This window comes from Camelina sativa, chromosome 13, assembly GCF_030686135.1.
Source record: "Camelina sativa cultivar CO46 ecotype springtype chromosome 13, ASM3068613v1".
Classification (NCBI taxonomy): domain Eukaryota; kingdom Viridiplantae; phylum Streptophyta; class Magnoliopsida; order Brassicales; family Brassicaceae; genus Camelina; species Camelina sativa.
In genome coordinates this window covers 2,928,039-2,945,664 of record NC_141892.1, presented here as the reverse complement: position 1 = coordinate 2,945,664, position 17,626 = coordinate 2,928,039, and the positions used below count along the sequence as shown (strand labels likewise).

Sequence of the window (17,626 nt, the reverse complement as noted above, 5' to 3'; positions counted from 1 at the left end):
AATAAAACAACCTTAAACAACAACTAATAAAAATATATGATTAATGGATTTAACTCTACCCTTATTATAATTTGCTCTGTATATTAATTCATGTCAAGTAGTTTTATAGTAAGTAGGAGTACTTTTTATTGTTGTCTATGAAATACAGTAGTTATTAGCAACACTATAAGAAACGAGCCAATTCCTGACTTTGTTTACGATTATGAATATTCATTATGAATCGCGCAACTCCTAATACTTATGAGATTTATTTATATTTATGAACAAATATTATGCTTTCACAATCATATTGGTGGTGAACATTTTGTAATGATGACGTGTGTCTCTTGTAGGACCACGACGATGATGACGTGTGATAGTGGAACCCCAAAAATGGGTGTCTCGGAGCCGTTAGATGAAGTGAACATGGTCGGTGTCAACTGTCTAATTAAGGAATTAAAGAGACAAGCTTACAGCTAACAAAAGATTTAGTCGTGATGTCGACTGTCAAATCTCAACACAATTTTTACTTTCAGATCTTTTGCCCAAAACACAATCATAGTCAATCACAAACTACAGGGTATCCTGAGTTTTACGCAAACATTAATAGTAAATCAATTATTTGAAACCAAAATTCATACTGTATTTAAAAGGTTATGATTTCCCATTATACCTTATCCGAAAATTTTAATTTTCACTATTTTGTGTAACAATACGAATTACTTTTTCAATTATCAAACTAACAAAAATTTTGATTGGTTTGGAAATTTTGTAGCAGAAAGTAAGTATATTACTCTATAGGTTCTTCTTTTTTAGTTTCCTGATTTCCTCTCAATTACTTCCAATTTCTGGTTCAATCCACCAGTTCAGAGTCTGGACCCTAAAAACTTGCCGGATATAAACTTCCAATCAAAGGATTTAAGATGTAAGATGTATATATGTTCCCCACGCACTTCAACCACCATCACTAGTCAAACCCAACATTTAATTGTCATCACCACTTTCAACGTTCTTTTTATTCTTGAGATCATTACAATTAATTACCATGGTCGCCCATGATATCACCTTGAAAGAAACTAATTAACGTGCTCCTCGAGACATCATTTTTTCAAAATAGTTTTACTTGAAAAAAAAAGAATTGGTGCAAATCACTTGTGAGTTTTCAAGAATTGATCCAAAAATTACTCAAACGTTCATGTTTTACATGAATCTACAAAAACAAATAAGTATAAGATGACGTGTAAGAGAAACAAAATAATGTGAAATAATTAGGTTATAATTGGTTGAGAACTCGAGAGAGAAGTAAATATATTAGGGAGAAAAATATGATATTTCCATATACGTAGAAGCCAAAGATGGAAGAACATTATAAAGTCAACATTGTTACAGAGGAAGGAAATAAAATAAAATAAAGATATTCTTAGATCTCTGTACCTCTGAACTTCTCATTCATCTCACATCAACATCAATCTTTCTCTGTGAACAATAAATTTCCACAGTTTCCCATTTCTTCTTCTCTCTCAGACCTTCTTCTTTTTCTTTTTTCCTGCAAATCTCACATCAAGATTCCAATTTTTCAAGAAAATAAAAAAGGTTACATGAGATGAGAAAAGCTCAACTACTAACATTGTTACTAGGAGTATCTTTATCAGCATTCTTGATAGTAGTAATCTTCTTCATCATCGTCTTCTTTAGAAGAAAAGAATCATCATCATCGTCGTCTACAAAATCAGATCAATACGACGACGTCGAATCACTCGACCACAACAACAAACAAGGATACACCATCAACTCTGAAACAGAGGAGCTAGTAACGTTTCAAGGCGGAGAAGATCTAACGATCTGCGATATACTCGATGCTCCTGGAGAAGTCATCGGTAAATCAAGCTACGGTACTCTCTACAAAGCTTCTCTTCAACGAAGCGGCAAGATTAGAGTTCTTAGGTTCCTCAGACCGGTGTGTACAGTGAGATCGGATTCTAAAGAGTTTAAAGGTGTCATCGAGACGCTTGGTTCTGTTCGGCATGAGAATTTGGTTCCTTTGTTAGGTTTCTATGGTGGTAACAGAGGAGAGAAGCTTATGGTTCATCCTTTCTTTGCTTCTTGGAATCTTTCAGAGTTCATCAGAAGTAAGTCTCTCTGTTTCTTTTTTCTAAAGAATAAAAAAGGAATAAACTTTTTTTTTTACGACAAAAAGCAAAGAATTTTAACCTTTAAAAAAAAAAAAAACTGTAACGCACCCAATGGAATCTTGTTGTCACTTGTTTTATGAGTTTTCCGGGAAAAATGGTTAAAAACCTCTAAGAACAATTATACATTTCCATGTTTATGATCACATGAATAAGTTTAAGATATGGAAAAGTTTACACTATTCAAAAGAGAACCACATACATTACACAGCTGGAACGATACACATTAGCTGGAGCATTTAATTCATTGTTTCATTATTATGTTTTAAGTATTATATTTTTTTCCAAGCTTTTTCAATATTTAGGTATGATGATGATAGTCTTTGTCTTTTGTCGGTACTATTCTTGTTGTATTTTTCTGTCATTTTCTTTTTTACTTCAGTAAGAAACTTGAATTATATACTCAAGAACATCAATCTAAGCAAATCTTTGTTTTGGCAGGTGGAGATGATGAATCTAAAAAATGGATCAATATTTTAAGCATAAGCATTGGAATATCTAAAGCTCTTGATTATCTCCACACAGGAATGCAGAAACCAATAGTCCACGGCAATCTGAAAACCAAGAACGTTCTTCTGAGTCCGAGTTTCGAACCTCGAATCTCTGATTTCGGTTTGCATTTGCTTTTGAACCTAGCTGCAGGACAAGAGATTCTTGATGTTTCTGCTGCTGAGGGATACAAAGCTCCTGAGTTGATAAAGATGAAGGAAGTGAGCAAAGAGAGTGATGTGTATAGTCTCGGTGTGATCATGCTTGAGCTAGTCTCTGGTAAAGAACCTATAAACGAGAATCCAACTGGCGACGATGAGTTCTATCTTCCTGATTTCATGAGGAATGCTGTTCTTGATCATAGGTTGTCTGATTTATACCGTCCTGAGATTCTTAAGAGTGATGATAATCTGAGTGAAGAATGTGTCCTCAAGTATTTTCAGCTTGCAATGTCTTGTTGCTCTCCATCGCCTTCTCTTAGGCCAAACATCAAGCAAGTCTTGAGTAAACTAGAAGAGATTAGGAAATCTTAGAAGAATGTGTCCTCTCAAGTAGTTTCTGACAGAAGTAAAGATTTCATTTCAAATAAGAGCTTCTACATAAGGATGCAATTTACAGATAAAGCTTTTAGACTGTTTTGGGGGAGTAAACTACTCTTAGACGTTAGCAAGAGACTCAATGAACTGGAAAGTTCTTTGGAATCTGTAAAACGCATCCTCAGGAGCATCATTGACCAATGGGCAAAGTTTCTTGAAAGTCTTGGTTATGAAGTTGTACTTTACAGCCTTGTTTGGAATGTGAAGCACAATGTATGATTCTGCATCTGTCTCTTCTTTTACAAAAACGATGACAGAGAACGTGTATATCCGCCTATCTGTATAGTATTCGGTTCTGATCATCTCCGGGAAAGCGGCTAAAAGAGGCTCCAAGTCAACGTTATACTTCAGGAACCAGCTTGAGCTATCTCTTTCCATTTCGTAAATCGGTAAATCTGAAGAACTCTGATCATTTACCTCAATGAAGTAAAGATTGCCCCCGGATTCATCCAAATACCTCAATGTATTGGGATCAGGTAGCGGCTCATCGTCTTCTTCATGGTCAAGATTAGGGAGTGGAAGAATCTTGATTTCTTCTTGATTGATATCAAAAGAGATGCAGTCTCTTGTGCGTGGACCGTAGCAGTGAACCGCGCCGTTCCAAAAGACTGTTTCTTTGTACTCTACAAAGGGTGAAGAAGAAGAAGAAGAAGAAGGAACCGAAACAAGTCTCTTCCAATATCCTTCATTGGAGGAATAAACCTCTATGTGGAAGGAGTAGGAGGTCATGCTTTTTGTTCTGAGGCAAAAGACTTTGTAGTGAGGAGATTCAGAAGGATCAAAGGCTAGAGAGAGTGTGATGTAACCTGTGGTCACGTGAGGGAGAAGAGTGTACTGTTTCGTTGTCGGATTGTAAACATAGTAATTTGTGTTGAATTGGTTAGAAGAAGCACAAGCGCATTTGCAGAGGAGAAGGCCATTGGTTGATTGGATTATGATCATATCTGTTGAGTGATCTGTAAACCAAAGAAGTAATGATAACGAAGTCCGTTGGTTGATTGCATCATCTTCATCATCATCAAGAGAGACAAAACTATATTTGATGGCTGTTGGTGAGTGTAAGAAAAAGCCAGAGATGGGTAAGGGGTGGTTGGACTTGATGACACGGTTGGAGAAATCAGGATTTGTAATGAGTGAAAGCCAGCGTTTGGATACGCGTTTAGATCTTAAAAGAGTTTTGATTGGAAGAAGAGAGAGAATTTGAGTCAAGACATCGTCGATATCTGCCACAATTGTAGCTGATGATGAAGAAGAGAAACGGCCTTTTCTATGGCTTGTGGCCGATCTTGGAGCTTTTGTTCTTGTTCTTGAACAAGAAGACATCGTTAGAGAGTGATTTAAGAAGAAGAAGAAGAAACTGGTTTAGGGTTTATTGGAGTGAAGAAGAGAGATTCTGGTGTTGGATTATAAAGAGAGTTAATGATGTGATGTGCTCTGTTTTTTTGGTCAAGAAGATTACGGAGGAAGCTTTTGATTATCAATTATTCTTTTGAGTTTCGTTGACGTTGACCTGTTCTTACATTTATGTAGTAGTGTGACTAATTCAGACATTGCCCACAACTGAACGCTGTTGTCTTTTGAAACTGCAAGACCTATAGAAGATCAAGAATCAGTTTACATGCTTAGTGAAATATTACTATTTTCGAGACATTGTAAGAAATCATTACAATCAAATTTACCATATAGTTAACATCAAAGATGGGCACGCTACGACAGATCAAGCACATTGTCATCCATCAAAACTTCCGTAAAATTTCTCACCCTTGGAATATCTTTGGAAGCACCTAGTTTAGGATGTTTCTAACCATAGACGTGAACGGCAACACGACAACTAATGTTTGAACTTTTTCAAGAAAGAAGAAAAGGTCCAAAAAACATGACAACCTAAAGAAAAAGAAGCAAGCAAAAGAAAGATAATGTAACGTGACGTAGATCTCTATTCACTCCCATCGTATTGCATGTAAGACCCCAAATAACCATCCGATAACAAAGTATGCGCCGATAAGGGACTCCATCATAACAAACCTCACTCATCGAAATTTAACATTTATCACAATAATGTTTTCTTTTCTCATCCCATTGTTGGAGGTTTTAAAGGTAGTTATCGTTGCCGTGGCATCTATAGTCTTCTTAGGTTTATCAGGTCTAACATTCGCTGGTTCAGCCGCGGCATTAACCGTAACCACACCGCTTTTCATCATATTCAGTCCGATTCTCGTACCAGCCACGATAGCCACTGCTGTCTTAACCTCAGGGTTTACGGCCGGTAGCATCTTTGGAGCTATGGCCATCGCTCTCGTCAGGTAGCTCATTAAGTAAAACGAAACAAACAAAGTATAATTCATGCTTATATACATATACGGGCACATGATTTATCTATAAAATAACTTGGGTCTTGGTACAAAGTTTTTCCTTTAACATTTAATTAAACTATGACAAGTGTGTCTGTGTGTGATGTAGACGCAGGATGGGACTAAAGCCAACTCTGTTTGTAAGAATTTCGCCAAACCAAACTCTGTTTTCACTCCAGCCAAAGGTTAATTATGAAGGAACTTTTAAAGGATCTTGGGGAGGAGGTTCGTCAACCCAAGCTATGTCAAATTTTGGTTATGGAGGAACTTGGACAGCAACTTGGGGAGGAAGAACCTTTTCTGGATCGTTTGGAGATAAATCTGCCGGTGGAAGTTCATCCACACCCGCACCCGCACCCGCACCTGCAGCTGCAAGTACACCCAAACCCACAGCCACACCCAAACCCCCGAAGTAAACGGATTGGTCGAGCTGTCCCAACATATTGTGCTATCTGCTATGGATTCAAAATTGTATGACTGAAAACTATTAAAAAAAAAAAAGCGTTTTACAATTAATCGTTTAATGTTTATATGTAATGTTGAATATGCTTAGTGAAAGTCTATATGATAAAACAATTTTTTTTTGTGTTCTGTTATTTTATGTTCCTGTCCTCCAACCAGAAAATGTACCGAACGCTTAACAAACGAAATCAAGTTTAGTCAGATAAACCGGCAGAATGTTGTGTTGTAATTATTATTGGTGTTGAATAAATAAGGCTAGTTATGAAGAATGGGCCTCAGGCCCATTATCAGTCTGAAAACCATAGCAACAAACCACCCACCCAATATAAACCCGACCCGAAACGCCTTGGTCATCTCTCTTGTTGGATTTCAATTTTGAAAATTGTGCTCTCTCTCTCTCCATGGCTTTCTCGCAGTCTCTCTCCTACCACTGTGAATCGAGGAGGAGCTTTGTATAACGAAGATCTTAGGGCATTTGCTTCGTCTCTTCTTAGAACCCGTCGGGGAATCTAAGGCGTAGACTTAAAATAATGGAATTCACGGAGGCTTACAAGCAAACAGGTCCTTGCTGTTTCTCACCAAACTCTCGTTACGTCGCCGTCGCCAATGATTACCGTCTCGTGATCCGCGATACTTTTTCGTTTCAGGTATAATAACTAGTTCGATTTGGTAACTGACTACTCTAAAACCCTTTGATTAGAATGCCAATTTTAGCTTTTAAGTTTTTTTGGATCTTACTTAATTCTAATAATGCAATTAGATCCAGTGCTTAAATTAGGTAATACTTAACTTGGATTTGCTAAATTTTGGAAATTGGAACCTTTGAGATGATGATGATGATGATGATGTCGTTGAACCTTGGAGAGATCTATCTACTAATCTCTTAATGAATATGTTGTGGATGTAAATGCAGGTTGTGCAATTGTTTTCTTGCTTAGATAAAATAAGCTACATAGAATGGGCTCTTGATTCTGAGTACATTCTGTGTGGTCTCTATAAAAAACCCATGATTCAAGCTTGGTCTTTGACACAACCAGAATGGACTTGCAAGATTGACGAAGGTCCTGCTGGTATTTCATACGCTAGGTGGAGTCCAGACAGCCGTCATATACTCACTACCTCGGAGTTTCAGCTAAGGTTAACGGTTTGGTCTCTTTTGAACACGGCGTGCGTTCATGTTCAGTGGCCAAAGCATGGTTCCAAGGGAGTTTCGTTCAATCAAGATGGGAAGTTTGCGGCAATCTGTACGCGGCGTGATTGCAAGGATTATGTTAACCTTTTGTCTTGTCAGTCATGGGAGATTATGGGTAGCTTTGCTGTTGACACCTTGGACTTGGCTGATCTTGAGTGGTCACCTGATGATAGTTCTATAGTAGTGTGGGATTCGCCTCTTGAATATAAGGTATGTATCATTTTTTGGTTTGGTGCTATGTTTAGATAGTTTGGTTTGTCAGGGATCTCTCTAAAGTTTGTAACTTTGGGCAGGTTCTAATCTATTCTCCAGATGGTAGGTGTCTATTTAAGTATCAGGCATATGAATGTGGACTTGGTGTGAAGACTGTATCCTGGTCTCCGTGTGGTCAGTTTCTTGCCATTGGCAGCTACGATCAGATGTTGCGGGTCCTGAATCACCTTACTTGGAAAACATTCGCCGAATTCTTACACCTATCAACAGTTCGTGCGCCCTGTTCTGCTGCTATCTTCAAGGTATATCCATTTCTACCCTTTCATAAAAGAGTTTCTGACAGCCTCTGAAAAATGCTGACTGTCAACTCAGGGATGTGTATTATTGGACATATTTTTTTTTTCTTCTAGGAAATCGATGAACCCTTACAGCTTGATATGTCTGAGTTATCATTGGATGAAAACTTTATGCCAAGCAATTATGGTAAGAACGATTCCAAATCTGTTCTTTTCCGATAGGGGAATCTTCTGTACCAATCTTGTTGTTTGTAATTTTATCTTGTTTTCTTCTGTGGTTTTATGTCCAGATGCTTCAGAAGGCTATATAAGTGTCAGGTATGAAGTCAAGGAATTACCGGTAGCTTTTCCTTTCCAGAAACCTCCTGCAGACAAGCCTAACCCAAAACAAGGAGTCGGTAAGCTCTTTCTTCTGCGATCAAATGCAACATTAGAAACTGCAATCAGATATGGAAAGTATCCTTCTTGCTTTTTAACTTCCAAAAGCTTAACTCTTTCAAACTGTTCTCAGGACTTCTGGCTTGGAGCAAAGACAGCCAGTACATATGCACAAGAAACGACAGTATGCCTACTGCTCTGTGGATATGGGACATGCGCCACCTTGAGGTTGCAGCCATCCTGGTCCAGAAGGAACCTATACGAGCCGCTGTTTGGGACCCAACCTGCACACGCCTCCTCCTATGCACTGGAAGCTCTCACCTTTACATGTGGACTCCCTCTGGTGCGTTCTGTGTATGCAACCCCCTCCCAGGCTTCTCCATATCTGACCTCAAATGGAACATTGATGGAAGCTGTCTCCTTCTAAAAGACAAAGACGCGTTCTGTTGTGCCACTGTCCCGTCTCTACCTGAGTCCAGCGACTACAGCTCTGATGACTGAAGATTCCTTATGTGTTTTTTTTTTTGTAAAAGTTGCAGCCTTTTGTTTTTTAATTTTAGGAGTGTTTTTATTTCCCGCGGCTATTTCTGGTGAATGTTAACTATTTTTCAATGTATAAAGAAGTTCTCTTGAGTTTTCTTACCCAACAAAATAAAGTTCACATTTGAGGAAAAGCTATGGTCGACTCAACGAAGGTATATACAGGAACTTTTCAATATCTATGGCACAGGTTTTTGGATGTGTATCTTGATGATCAGCATGGGCTTGTGATTGGTTAAAACGTGTTTTCGTAATCATAATGTTACAGGATCATTTTATAAATGTTGAGGAAATGGTGATCCACTGATCCATATGAAGTAGGTGTCTTCCAAACTCTGAGTTGAAAGTTAATGATGCATTACGATTCTGGAAACACATACATATGCTAGATTGAAGGTCTCTTGTACTCCTTAAAACTATATAACATTTTCTGGTAACATGAAAAGTATTCAGATTATTGATCCCGCAAACATTGTTAAGGTGAGATAGATATGATTGAGTTTCTTCAAGTATTTCCTTGGAACTATGGAGAATGATTGATTAGAGAAGAGTGTTATATTTTTTCCCATGAACCAATGGATATTCTGGTATATGCCATAATTTGTAAGTGTATGACAAGTTTACTCTTGCAGTGGTGACCAAATAAGTCCAACACAGTGGGCCTTGCATTGACAACTCAGTGAACTCTTGAAGAAAATTCTTCAATCTAATTACAGGTTAGCTCATTTTCTTCAACCTTTGGATTGAATATGACATATGTATATAGGATACCTCATTTTGTTCAAAAAGATTAAAAGATATTTAGGATTCCTCCTCCCACTAAGGGTTTAAACAGGAGTAATACCAATGAAAATAGGAAACCAGACAGAGTTGAGAAGTGGTATTCTAGTTTTCCAGTGTTATTAATACCCAACCATATGGTAGAAACAAGGAGAAGTAGATATTTAGATAAATATCTCTGCTCTGTTTATTCTGCATTTGCAAGTTGTGCATCTCTCTTTCATCTCTCTGTAGCTTGTGTGGTCCATGAGTGCTGACTTGTATCTAACCTATGAGACAAATATTTGCTACTACATTCATGCAACTTGCTCATCTTGATTCACTCCCTATTCTCCTCTTGTGAGAACATATTAGGTACACTCACTTGTTCAAGCTGTTTCATTGAAGTTTCTATGTGTGAGATTGACTGATTGAGACCTTGATTGTTTCATGAACCATTGACTCATAAATTACAAACTAGTTAGGTTATTTAGAGATCTGGAACTTGATAATTTTCTTATCAATAAGATGTAAATCTTAGGGACATGAATTAACAGAACATCCATACACATTTGTTGCAAGGCACACTAACCTAGCTACACAGTTCATTTCCTTTGTACAATTAATTTATACAACTTAAGGAAACTTCTCACACTCTTAAAATGTTAAAATGCATCACAGGACGATGAAGATGAATTGCTCTGAGTTCTTTGAAGCTCCTCCTGCACATCACTTCTCTTCCTTTTCCTTCCTGAATTCGCCGGAGCTTCATATTTCCCGGCGTCAAGAGGGAAGTTGAGCACGGCTTTTCTTCCCCGGAGCTTGAAAGCTGCACAGTCATAGGCTCTTGCAGCATCAACATCACTCTCAAATGTTCCTAGCCAGATCCTTGATCCTTTCTTTGCCGGATCTCGAATCTCTGCTGCAAATTTCCCCCAGGGCCTTCGTCTCACTCCTCTGTAATGTCTCGTTTCTGCTTCTTCTTTAAACCTCTCAGCCTTTTTCACACACTGATCAGTCTCATATGTTGATGATGATGTATTCAGCTCTGGTGATGATTTAGCTTCCACTTGCAGAAACTCGTTGACGAAAGAATCCGGATCAAGAACTGGAGAATCAGGTTCTTGTTTAGGAGCCTGAGGTTCTATACACCAAAGTCCGGAGAGAAAAGAAGCATCAAAGTCAAAATCTCCCATGAAACCATCAGAAACCATGAAGTCTTCAAAGAGATTCTTCTGTACAGCTTCGAAATCAGAGCTTTCCTCAATAGTCGCCATTTTTTTTTTTTGACAGATAAAATTAGAGAGAGAGAGAGAGAGAGAGAGAGAGAGTGAACCTGCAAGTGATGATTGAACAAAAGCTCTGATATTTTGGTTGTTATATAAAAGAGGGAAAGAGAAGAGGAAGGAGACAAGAAGGTATCACAAGTTCTTAGCAGCCATGGATGGGGTAGGGACACACAAACTCTGGTTTTGTCGCTCTCTTTAATTAGTGGTTTTAGAGATGGGCCATAAGTATGATTCAATTAATACAAATTTATGAAGACAACGTCCACCTTTTTATAAGGACGCCTTCACCCAAGTTGTTGTTGTGTGACGTGACACTTCCACACAGCAAAGAAAAAACTGTAATCAAATTCAAAGCTAAGCTTTTTGGTATTTACATTTTGGTTGTAAACGATGAATCTTCTCATTTTTAATGCTCAACTTGTCTTTTACCTCTGATGCTGACTATTTTAAAACCATTTGATTCTCAACGGCATTGCATATTTTATTTATTTTTGTTTCGTTTTTTTTTCCCTAACATCTCATTATTATTTTTGTTTTCATTCCAATTTATTATTATTGGTATTATGCATAACGACGAAATAATTTCAGATGTTTTGTTTCTTTACCAAGTCACGTAATTTTGTAGTATTCATCTTTACTTTTTATGTAGTCCTTCTACCATTGTGTATAACTAATGAAACATGTTAAAACTGAATCTAACATTTAACAAAGGACCATTTATCACGTTTCAAGTAGAAGTAGAACTAATGAAACATTTAACAGAAGACTACTTATCACGTTTTCGAAACTCTTTGGTGAGAGTATCGGGAAATCAAATTATTCGTCGAACTTGTCGTACACCATTCCAACGTCTACGTATCACATCCGGATTGGCTTCAGGGAGCTCATCCCAAAAGATGTAGTTCTTATTATTAAAGAGGAAAGACAGCACAATCAAGTTGTTTCCCCTGGTAGGCCTCTCCTGGTGAGAAATGATTTGCAGCAACTTGATTTTTTGGAATTTTTAATTAATTTGTAGAACTCGACAACAATTAAACCTAATCCACCCTCCTTTTTTCATAAAATATGATTAGTTTAGATGTCCTATTTGCGCCATCATCCATTATTGGTTGTGTCAATGATATGTTAATCACTTTTATGTTCATAATTGAATATGGTCACACCTAGACTATTAATTTTTAAAAGTAGTTTCAGATATATAGAACAACCTAATGTATTTTTATTTTATTTTATATGGGATACAACTTTAATATAGAAGAATTATTTGGAAAACAAAAACATTTAAAAAAAGTATCCACAGTCTTTACGAGTTTTTCTTAATTATCGTTCTAAATTTTACAGAGATTACTGAAAATTCAAGATATCTTTTATGTTGCTCACTGCTCATCATAGGCTAAATGAAGTAAATTTTGTATTGTAATATAATAATACTCCATAAGAAAAAGAAAAAAAAAAAAAAGGAAACACAAACAGGTATTTAAGAGACTGTCCTATTTCAACCACCAACATCATTCCGGGAAAAGTATAAATTGAATTGTATTAGGTGACTCTTAGATCGACCACTTGCACATACTAATACTACAGCTACAGAACCTACAGTAGTTACATGGAATGCACTGCTATTAGGCACATTAATTACATTGTTTCTATAAGTTGGAATCTTTTGTATTCCAATAATCAAAGTTTGAGAACACTTAACATTAATAGTTCAATTAGCTAACAATACTAATTCATTTTTTTAATAGAAATTTAACACATGCATGTAAAATACAACCGAAAAGAAAACTTTAACAAAACCACACCAAAAACTAAATTTGTACTCAAACCGAATCAAAATGACTTTGGGTATAGCATAATAATTCGAATCATATTTAACGAAAATCAAACTAGTCAAACCAGCCTACCCAAACAGAATCCGAAAATTAACCAAAACACCCACAACTGTAGTTTACAAGAAAGCGAGAAAAAAAAAGAAGAAGCATAGAGGCCCAAAAAATGTGGCAACCCAAACAAAAGAAGAAGAAGATGCATTGAGATGACGTAGAGTTCAATAGTCACTCGCATCGTTACGCATGGGGTAGCACGTACGTGCACGTAGACCATACCTCGATTCATAAGATAAAACCCACTCTTCTTAATTCATGAAATATCAAATCTCACAACCATTCCGGTAAAATAAGTATGATACTCTGGCCATTAAAAATGTTGTTTGGCAAGAAAAAACGCAAAAAGGTGCGATCCCAAAAGCCGACGATTAAGGGTGTTTTGACAGCGTTTTTTGCCACCACAGCCGCAGTATTCCTCTTGTTGCTGGCCGGTCTATCCCTAGTTGGCACAGCCGTTGCATTAGCAGCCTCCATGCCGCTATTCCTTGTATTCAGCCCGGTTCTCGTGCCAGCGGGTATCAGCGCCGCTGTTCTTGCTTCAGGTTTAATGGCTGGAGGCACCTCAGGTGTGACAGTTCTCACCATCTTAATTTGGCTCTACAAGTAACTAACACTAACCCAGAAAACATTTATTTATTTTTTTATTAATTAATATGTATGCACATGCAACATTTTCGAATTCTCCTTTATAGAAAAAAGTAAATACATTTTTGAATTCTTTACTCGCTGATCTAGCATTTGGGGTTATTTTGGTGACTAATATCTGATTTTCCAAATTTTTTTATATGCATATAAAACACAATCATTGAACTTTCGTTTTATATCGTCCACTTTTGTTTTAAATTGCTATTTGGAGCTTTCATCTGCGCATTGTCATATATATATTTGTATGCATCAACAGTATAGTAGTAGATTATAAAGTTGTTTGGTGGCGAACAATTTTGAGCTGTAATTAGTAAAAATATGAAAACCATACATATCTATTTGTGTGTAGGAAAATTACTGGGAAGGACCCGCCAAAAATTCCAGGATTGATACCGAGTGGAGATGCACCGACTGGAGCTACACCAAGTGGAGATGTACCGGGTGGTGCTGCACCGGGCGGAGCAACACCGGATGTAACTACACCGGGTGGAGCTACACCCGATGGAACTTTATCGGGAGGAGATGCATCAGGTGGAACTGCATCGATTGGAGCTGATCCAGCTGGAGATACATCATCTGGAGCCCCACTGACTGGGGATGCATCGGGTGGAGCCACATTGACCGGTGATGCCTCGGGTGGAGCCACACCGGCTGGGGATGCATCGGTTGGAGCCGCACCGGTTGGAGATGCATCGGGTGGAGCCGCACCGGTTGGAGATGCATCATTAGGAGCTGCACCTGTTGGAGCTGCATCAGGGGGAGCTGCACCGACTGGTGGTGCTTTACCAGCGCCATATACAGCTAAACCGATAAGTATACCATCATTTAAACCGACATCTAAACCTACAATTGAACCGACAACTAAGCCGAAAACTAAACCGGCGAAAGAATCGACATCAAAACCGAAAGCTAAGTCATCAGCTAAAGCGACGCCTAAACCAACTTCTAAACCGGCGAAAGAATCGACATCAAAACCGAAAGCTAAGCCATCAGCTAAGTCACCAACGAAATCGACAGCAAAACCAGCAACTAAACCATCAACTAAACCGGCAGCTAAACCATCAATTAAACCATCAGTCAAACCTGCAGCAAAACCAGCAGCAAAACCGACAACAAAAGTGGCATCTAAATCGGCAGCTAAACCGACAGCTAAACCCGCATCTAAAGCTAAACCGAAAAAATGAAAAGAAAAAAAAAACATATGTAAGGGATAATATGGAAAAGTTAAATATATAATCATTGGACAATTTCGAAAAATAAATCTTTTGAATCAACCTTTGTTTGTGTTGAAAAACTAGTCTCAAATATCTTATTATATGAATCTTTTTATATATAACATCTTATCACATTCAAATTATCGGATGTCAAAAGTTATCATATTGTCTATTGAAGATTCTGATCACCCTCTGTTTGAGACCACTCGAGTTATTCCCCTATCCAAACCTCAAAATCAAATCATTTGGTACAAATTCGCTTAGCATCGTCTTACCATACGGATACACAGCTTCACCACTTTGTTAATTTCTACACATGTAATGCGCCATTTAATAAGAACATTCAATAAAACTTGGTCCTTGTTTTATTATATCGAAATTTAGCACATGTAAGATAAAACACAGCCAAAACAACTCTTGTTAAAACCATATCTAACTGAATCAAACGAACAATATACGTACGGAATCAAAATGATTTTGATAGTATAATTCATTTATTCAAAGAAGACTTATAATATAAAAAAAAAAAAGAGGCCAAGAAAATGTGACGAACCAACAAAAAAAGAGAGGCATTGACGTGACGTGACGTAGAGCTCAACGCATTCACCCGCATCGTTTCGCATGGGGTGAGCACGTGCCGTGCACGTAGACCACACCATTACCTCTTCTCTCATTAAAAACCACTCTCCAAATTCGTGAAATCTCACAATCATCATCCGATCAAGCGACAATGGTTTTCCTCAAATTGTTGTTCGGCAAGAAAAAACGCGAGAAAGTAGTAGTACGATCCCAAAGGCCGACGCTTAAGGGTGTTATGACGGCTATGTTAGCAACACAAGCCGCAATATTCCTCTTGTTACTGGCCGGTCTATCTCTAACCGGCACAGCCGTGGCATTCGTCGCCTCCATGCCGCTGTTCCTCCTATTCAGCCCGGTTCTCGTACCCGCAGGTATTACCACCACTATTCTTGCTTCGGGTTTAATGGCCGGAGGTAGCTCCGGTGTGACGGCTCTCACCATCATCTTGTGGCTCTACAAGTAATTAACACTAACCCACTAAACATTCATTTTTATTATTAATACGTATACGTATGCGCACATGCACAAGATTTTAAAATTTTATTCCGACGCTAATATAATGTATCTTGTTATCTTTGTGAAGATTAATATCTGCTTTACTATTTTATTATACATATATAAGTTCCAACTATACATTACGTGAGAGTATTGACCGAATAAAAATGGTTGTATTTCAAGAATTTGTTTTTGACGGAATAAAACATTTTTCTAATCTTTATTATTGAACAAGTAGTTGATTAGTAGTGTAATGGTTCTAAAGATACTTAAAATTGTTCGTTTGATTATATTTGAAAATTGTTTAGTTTCATAATTTTACATATTCCATATACTTATATCATTTTTTCCTTTGCGTTGCTGTAAATGTTTATATGTATGATATATCAACAAAGTCTCGTACAGATATTAAAGTTGCTTGATGGCGAACAGCTTTGAGCCGTAAGTATGAAATCTATGTTACCACAACTTTTTATAACCAGACTTTGTTTTTGTGTCTAGGAAATTGACGGGTAAAGAGCCGCCAAAAATTCCAGGATTGACACCGGCTGGTGGAGGAGCTGCAGCTGCCCCAGCAGCAGGTGGAGCTGCAGGAGGTGAAGCAGCAAAACCAGCAAAAAAACCAGCAGCTAAACCGGCAGCTAAATCGGGAAAATAAGTCAAGGACATAAACAAAGGATGATACTGAAATTCCATAAACTAATTATTTATCCACTTTTTTTGTTGCTAAATATTAATTACGTGCTGATGAAATTTAATTTCTCAAATGTCATTCTATTAATGTATGCTGTGTGCTACGGAAACAATAACAAATGTATTCGTGTTTATTGTTATAGTAGTATTTTTAAACGAGGTTTATATATGATATTAACTTTAGATGAATATTTCGAGATAGTCTAACCAGCGATCCGTTGTTATTGTTGCCGCTCCGTCAAGGGGAAAATCGAAAATTATTTACAAATTAAAACAGTCTAAGCAGTGACCATTACTGACCACTGTGTAAAGGAAGAACCGACCAAATTAGTCCCTGGCTGGAACTCCATGCTGATAATATATGCCTTTAACATATATATATTTCATCATTCTACCATTTAATTTAAATCGAATCAGTTACAAAATTTAGTCATGTAATCAGTTATTGTCTATGGTCAATGTCGTGCTGAAATAGAGCCATAATTACCTCAAATGAAATATTCGTTCGAAGCTTATCTTTTTTACATCTTTCTGATTTACGATATATATATTAAAAAAAAATCGGTACCAAATTGTTTCCAATAACATTTTTTTTTCCGGGTCAACTTATTCCAATAATAAGATTTGTTTCTGTTACTATTGGGATTGGGAAAAACCCATCATACTAATAGTTGAAAAATTGTTACTGTATTCAATATTTTCCCTTTTATGGAACTCTGATTCTTGTTAATTACCATTGTTAAAGGATTTTTTTCGTTACAAATTTTCTTAGGAAAAATGTAATTGTCAGGAATTAATTTTGTAATTTGTCGTTCTTAAAACCACAAATATATGTCTGTATTATTCTCTAGTTAAAAAAAAAGAGTTAGGGATACGAAATCAAGATCATAGCATATATATCTCCAAAATCAAATCTAGGAAAAGGCCAAAAACCGTGGCAATCCATATTAAAAAAAAGGAGACAAATTATGACGTGACGTAACACATTTTCCATTTTTCATTCAGATCGTTTTGCATGGAGACTGAATGTGAAGCGTAGCGTTCACGTAGACTTCCACTAGTTATTGATAAAACCCCAGTTCTTCCCATCACCAAATCACAAATCATTCGATCAGAGAGAAATCCCAGCCGTTTAATTTGATCATCCCAAAGATGTTTGAGATTGTTCAGGCGGTTTTCGCCGCCGGGTGTGCACTAGCTCTTTTGACATTCGCTGGTATAACCCTCGGCGGCTCAGTGGTCGCATTTGTCATAAGCACACCGCTTTTTGTCATTTTCAGTCCGGTTCTCGTGCCAGCGACTATAGCCACTACATTGCTAGCTTCAGGTTTCACCGCCTCCGGCTCCTTTGGTGCCACGGCTATCTCCATCCTTATGTGGC

The 17,626-nt window shown here is 37.4% G+C and overlaps 7 protein-coding genes across 7 annotated transcripts; 5 read left to right on the top strand and 2 right to left on the bottom strand.

Moving 5' to 3' along the window:
- The first annotated feature begins 1,379 nt into the window (after positions 1-1,379).
- On the top strand, positions 1,380-4,884 carry LOC104734787 (putative kinase-like protein TMKL1). The gene is made up of 2 exons (XM_010454429.2): positions 1,380-2,108; positions 2,610-4,884. The coding sequence occupies exons 1-2, from the start codon at positions 1,583-1,585 to the stop codon at positions 3,188-3,190; spliced, it is 1,107 nt and encodes a 368-aa protein (XP_010452731.2). The 5' UTR covers positions 1,380-1,582; the 3' UTR covers positions 3,191-4,884.
- On the bottom strand, positions 3,213-4,576 carry LOC147929153 (F-box protein At5g07610-like). Its single transcript, XM_087480280.1, has one exon. The coding sequence runs from the start codon at positions 4,574-4,576 to the stop codon at positions 3,314-3,316; it is 1,263 nt and encodes a 420-aa protein (XP_087336406.1). The 3' UTR covers positions 3,213-3,313.
- A 330-nt stretch (positions 4,885-5,214) lies between the features above and the next one.
- LOC147929152 (uncharacterized) lies at positions 5,215-6,200 on the top strand. The gene is made up of 2 exons (XM_087480281.1): positions 5,215-5,556; positions 5,714-6,200. Exons 1-2 carry the CDS (start codon positions 5,312-5,314, stop codon positions 6,018-6,020), a joined length of 552 nt encoding a protein of 183 aa, XP_087336407.1. The 5' UTR covers positions 5,215-5,311; the 3' UTR covers positions 6,021-6,200.
- Positions 6,187-8,819, top strand: LOC104734784 (uncharacterized). Its single transcript, XM_010454426.3, has 6 exons — positions 6,187-6,713; positions 6,980-7,468; positions 7,552-7,773; positions 7,882-7,954; positions 8,058-8,165; positions 8,279-8,819. Exons 1-6 carry the CDS (start codon positions 6,597-6,599, stop codon positions 8,644-8,646), a joined length of 1,377 nt encoding a protein of 458 aa, XP_010452728.1. The 5' UTR covers positions 6,187-6,596; the 3' UTR covers positions 8,647-8,819.
- A 1,130-nt stretch (positions 8,820-9,949) lies between these two features.
- Positions 9,950-11,140, bottom strand: LOC104734783 (ethylene-responsive transcription factor ERF106). The gene has a single exon (XM_010454425.3). It carries the CDS (start codon positions 10,719-10,721, stop codon positions 10,110-10,112), a length of 612 nt encoding a protein of 203 aa, XP_010452727.1. The 5' UTR covers positions 10,722-11,140; the 3' UTR covers positions 9,950-10,109.
- Positions 11,141-12,882: 1,742 nt separating this feature from the next.
- LOC147929151 (uncharacterized) lies at positions 12,883-14,558 on the top strand. Its single transcript, XM_087481227.1, has 2 exons — positions 12,883-13,222; positions 13,614-14,558. Exons 1-2 carry the CDS (start codon positions 12,915-12,917, stop codon positions 14,446-14,448), a joined length of 1,143 nt encoding a protein of 380 aa, XP_087337353.1. The 5' UTR covers positions 12,883-12,914; the 3' UTR covers positions 14,449-14,558.
- Positions 14,559-15,024: 466 nt separating this feature from the next.
- LOC147929150 (tapetal oleosin GRP-19-like) lies at positions 15,025-16,434 on the top strand. The gene is made up of 2 exons (XM_087481230.1): positions 15,025-15,516; positions 16,054-16,434. The coding sequence occupies exons 1-2, from the start codon at positions 15,209-15,211 to the stop codon at positions 16,208-16,210; spliced, it is 465 nt and encodes a 154-aa protein (XP_087337356.1). The 5' UTR covers positions 15,025-15,208; the 3' UTR covers positions 16,211-16,434.
- The last annotated feature ends 1,192 nt before the right edge of the window (positions 16,435-17,626 follow it).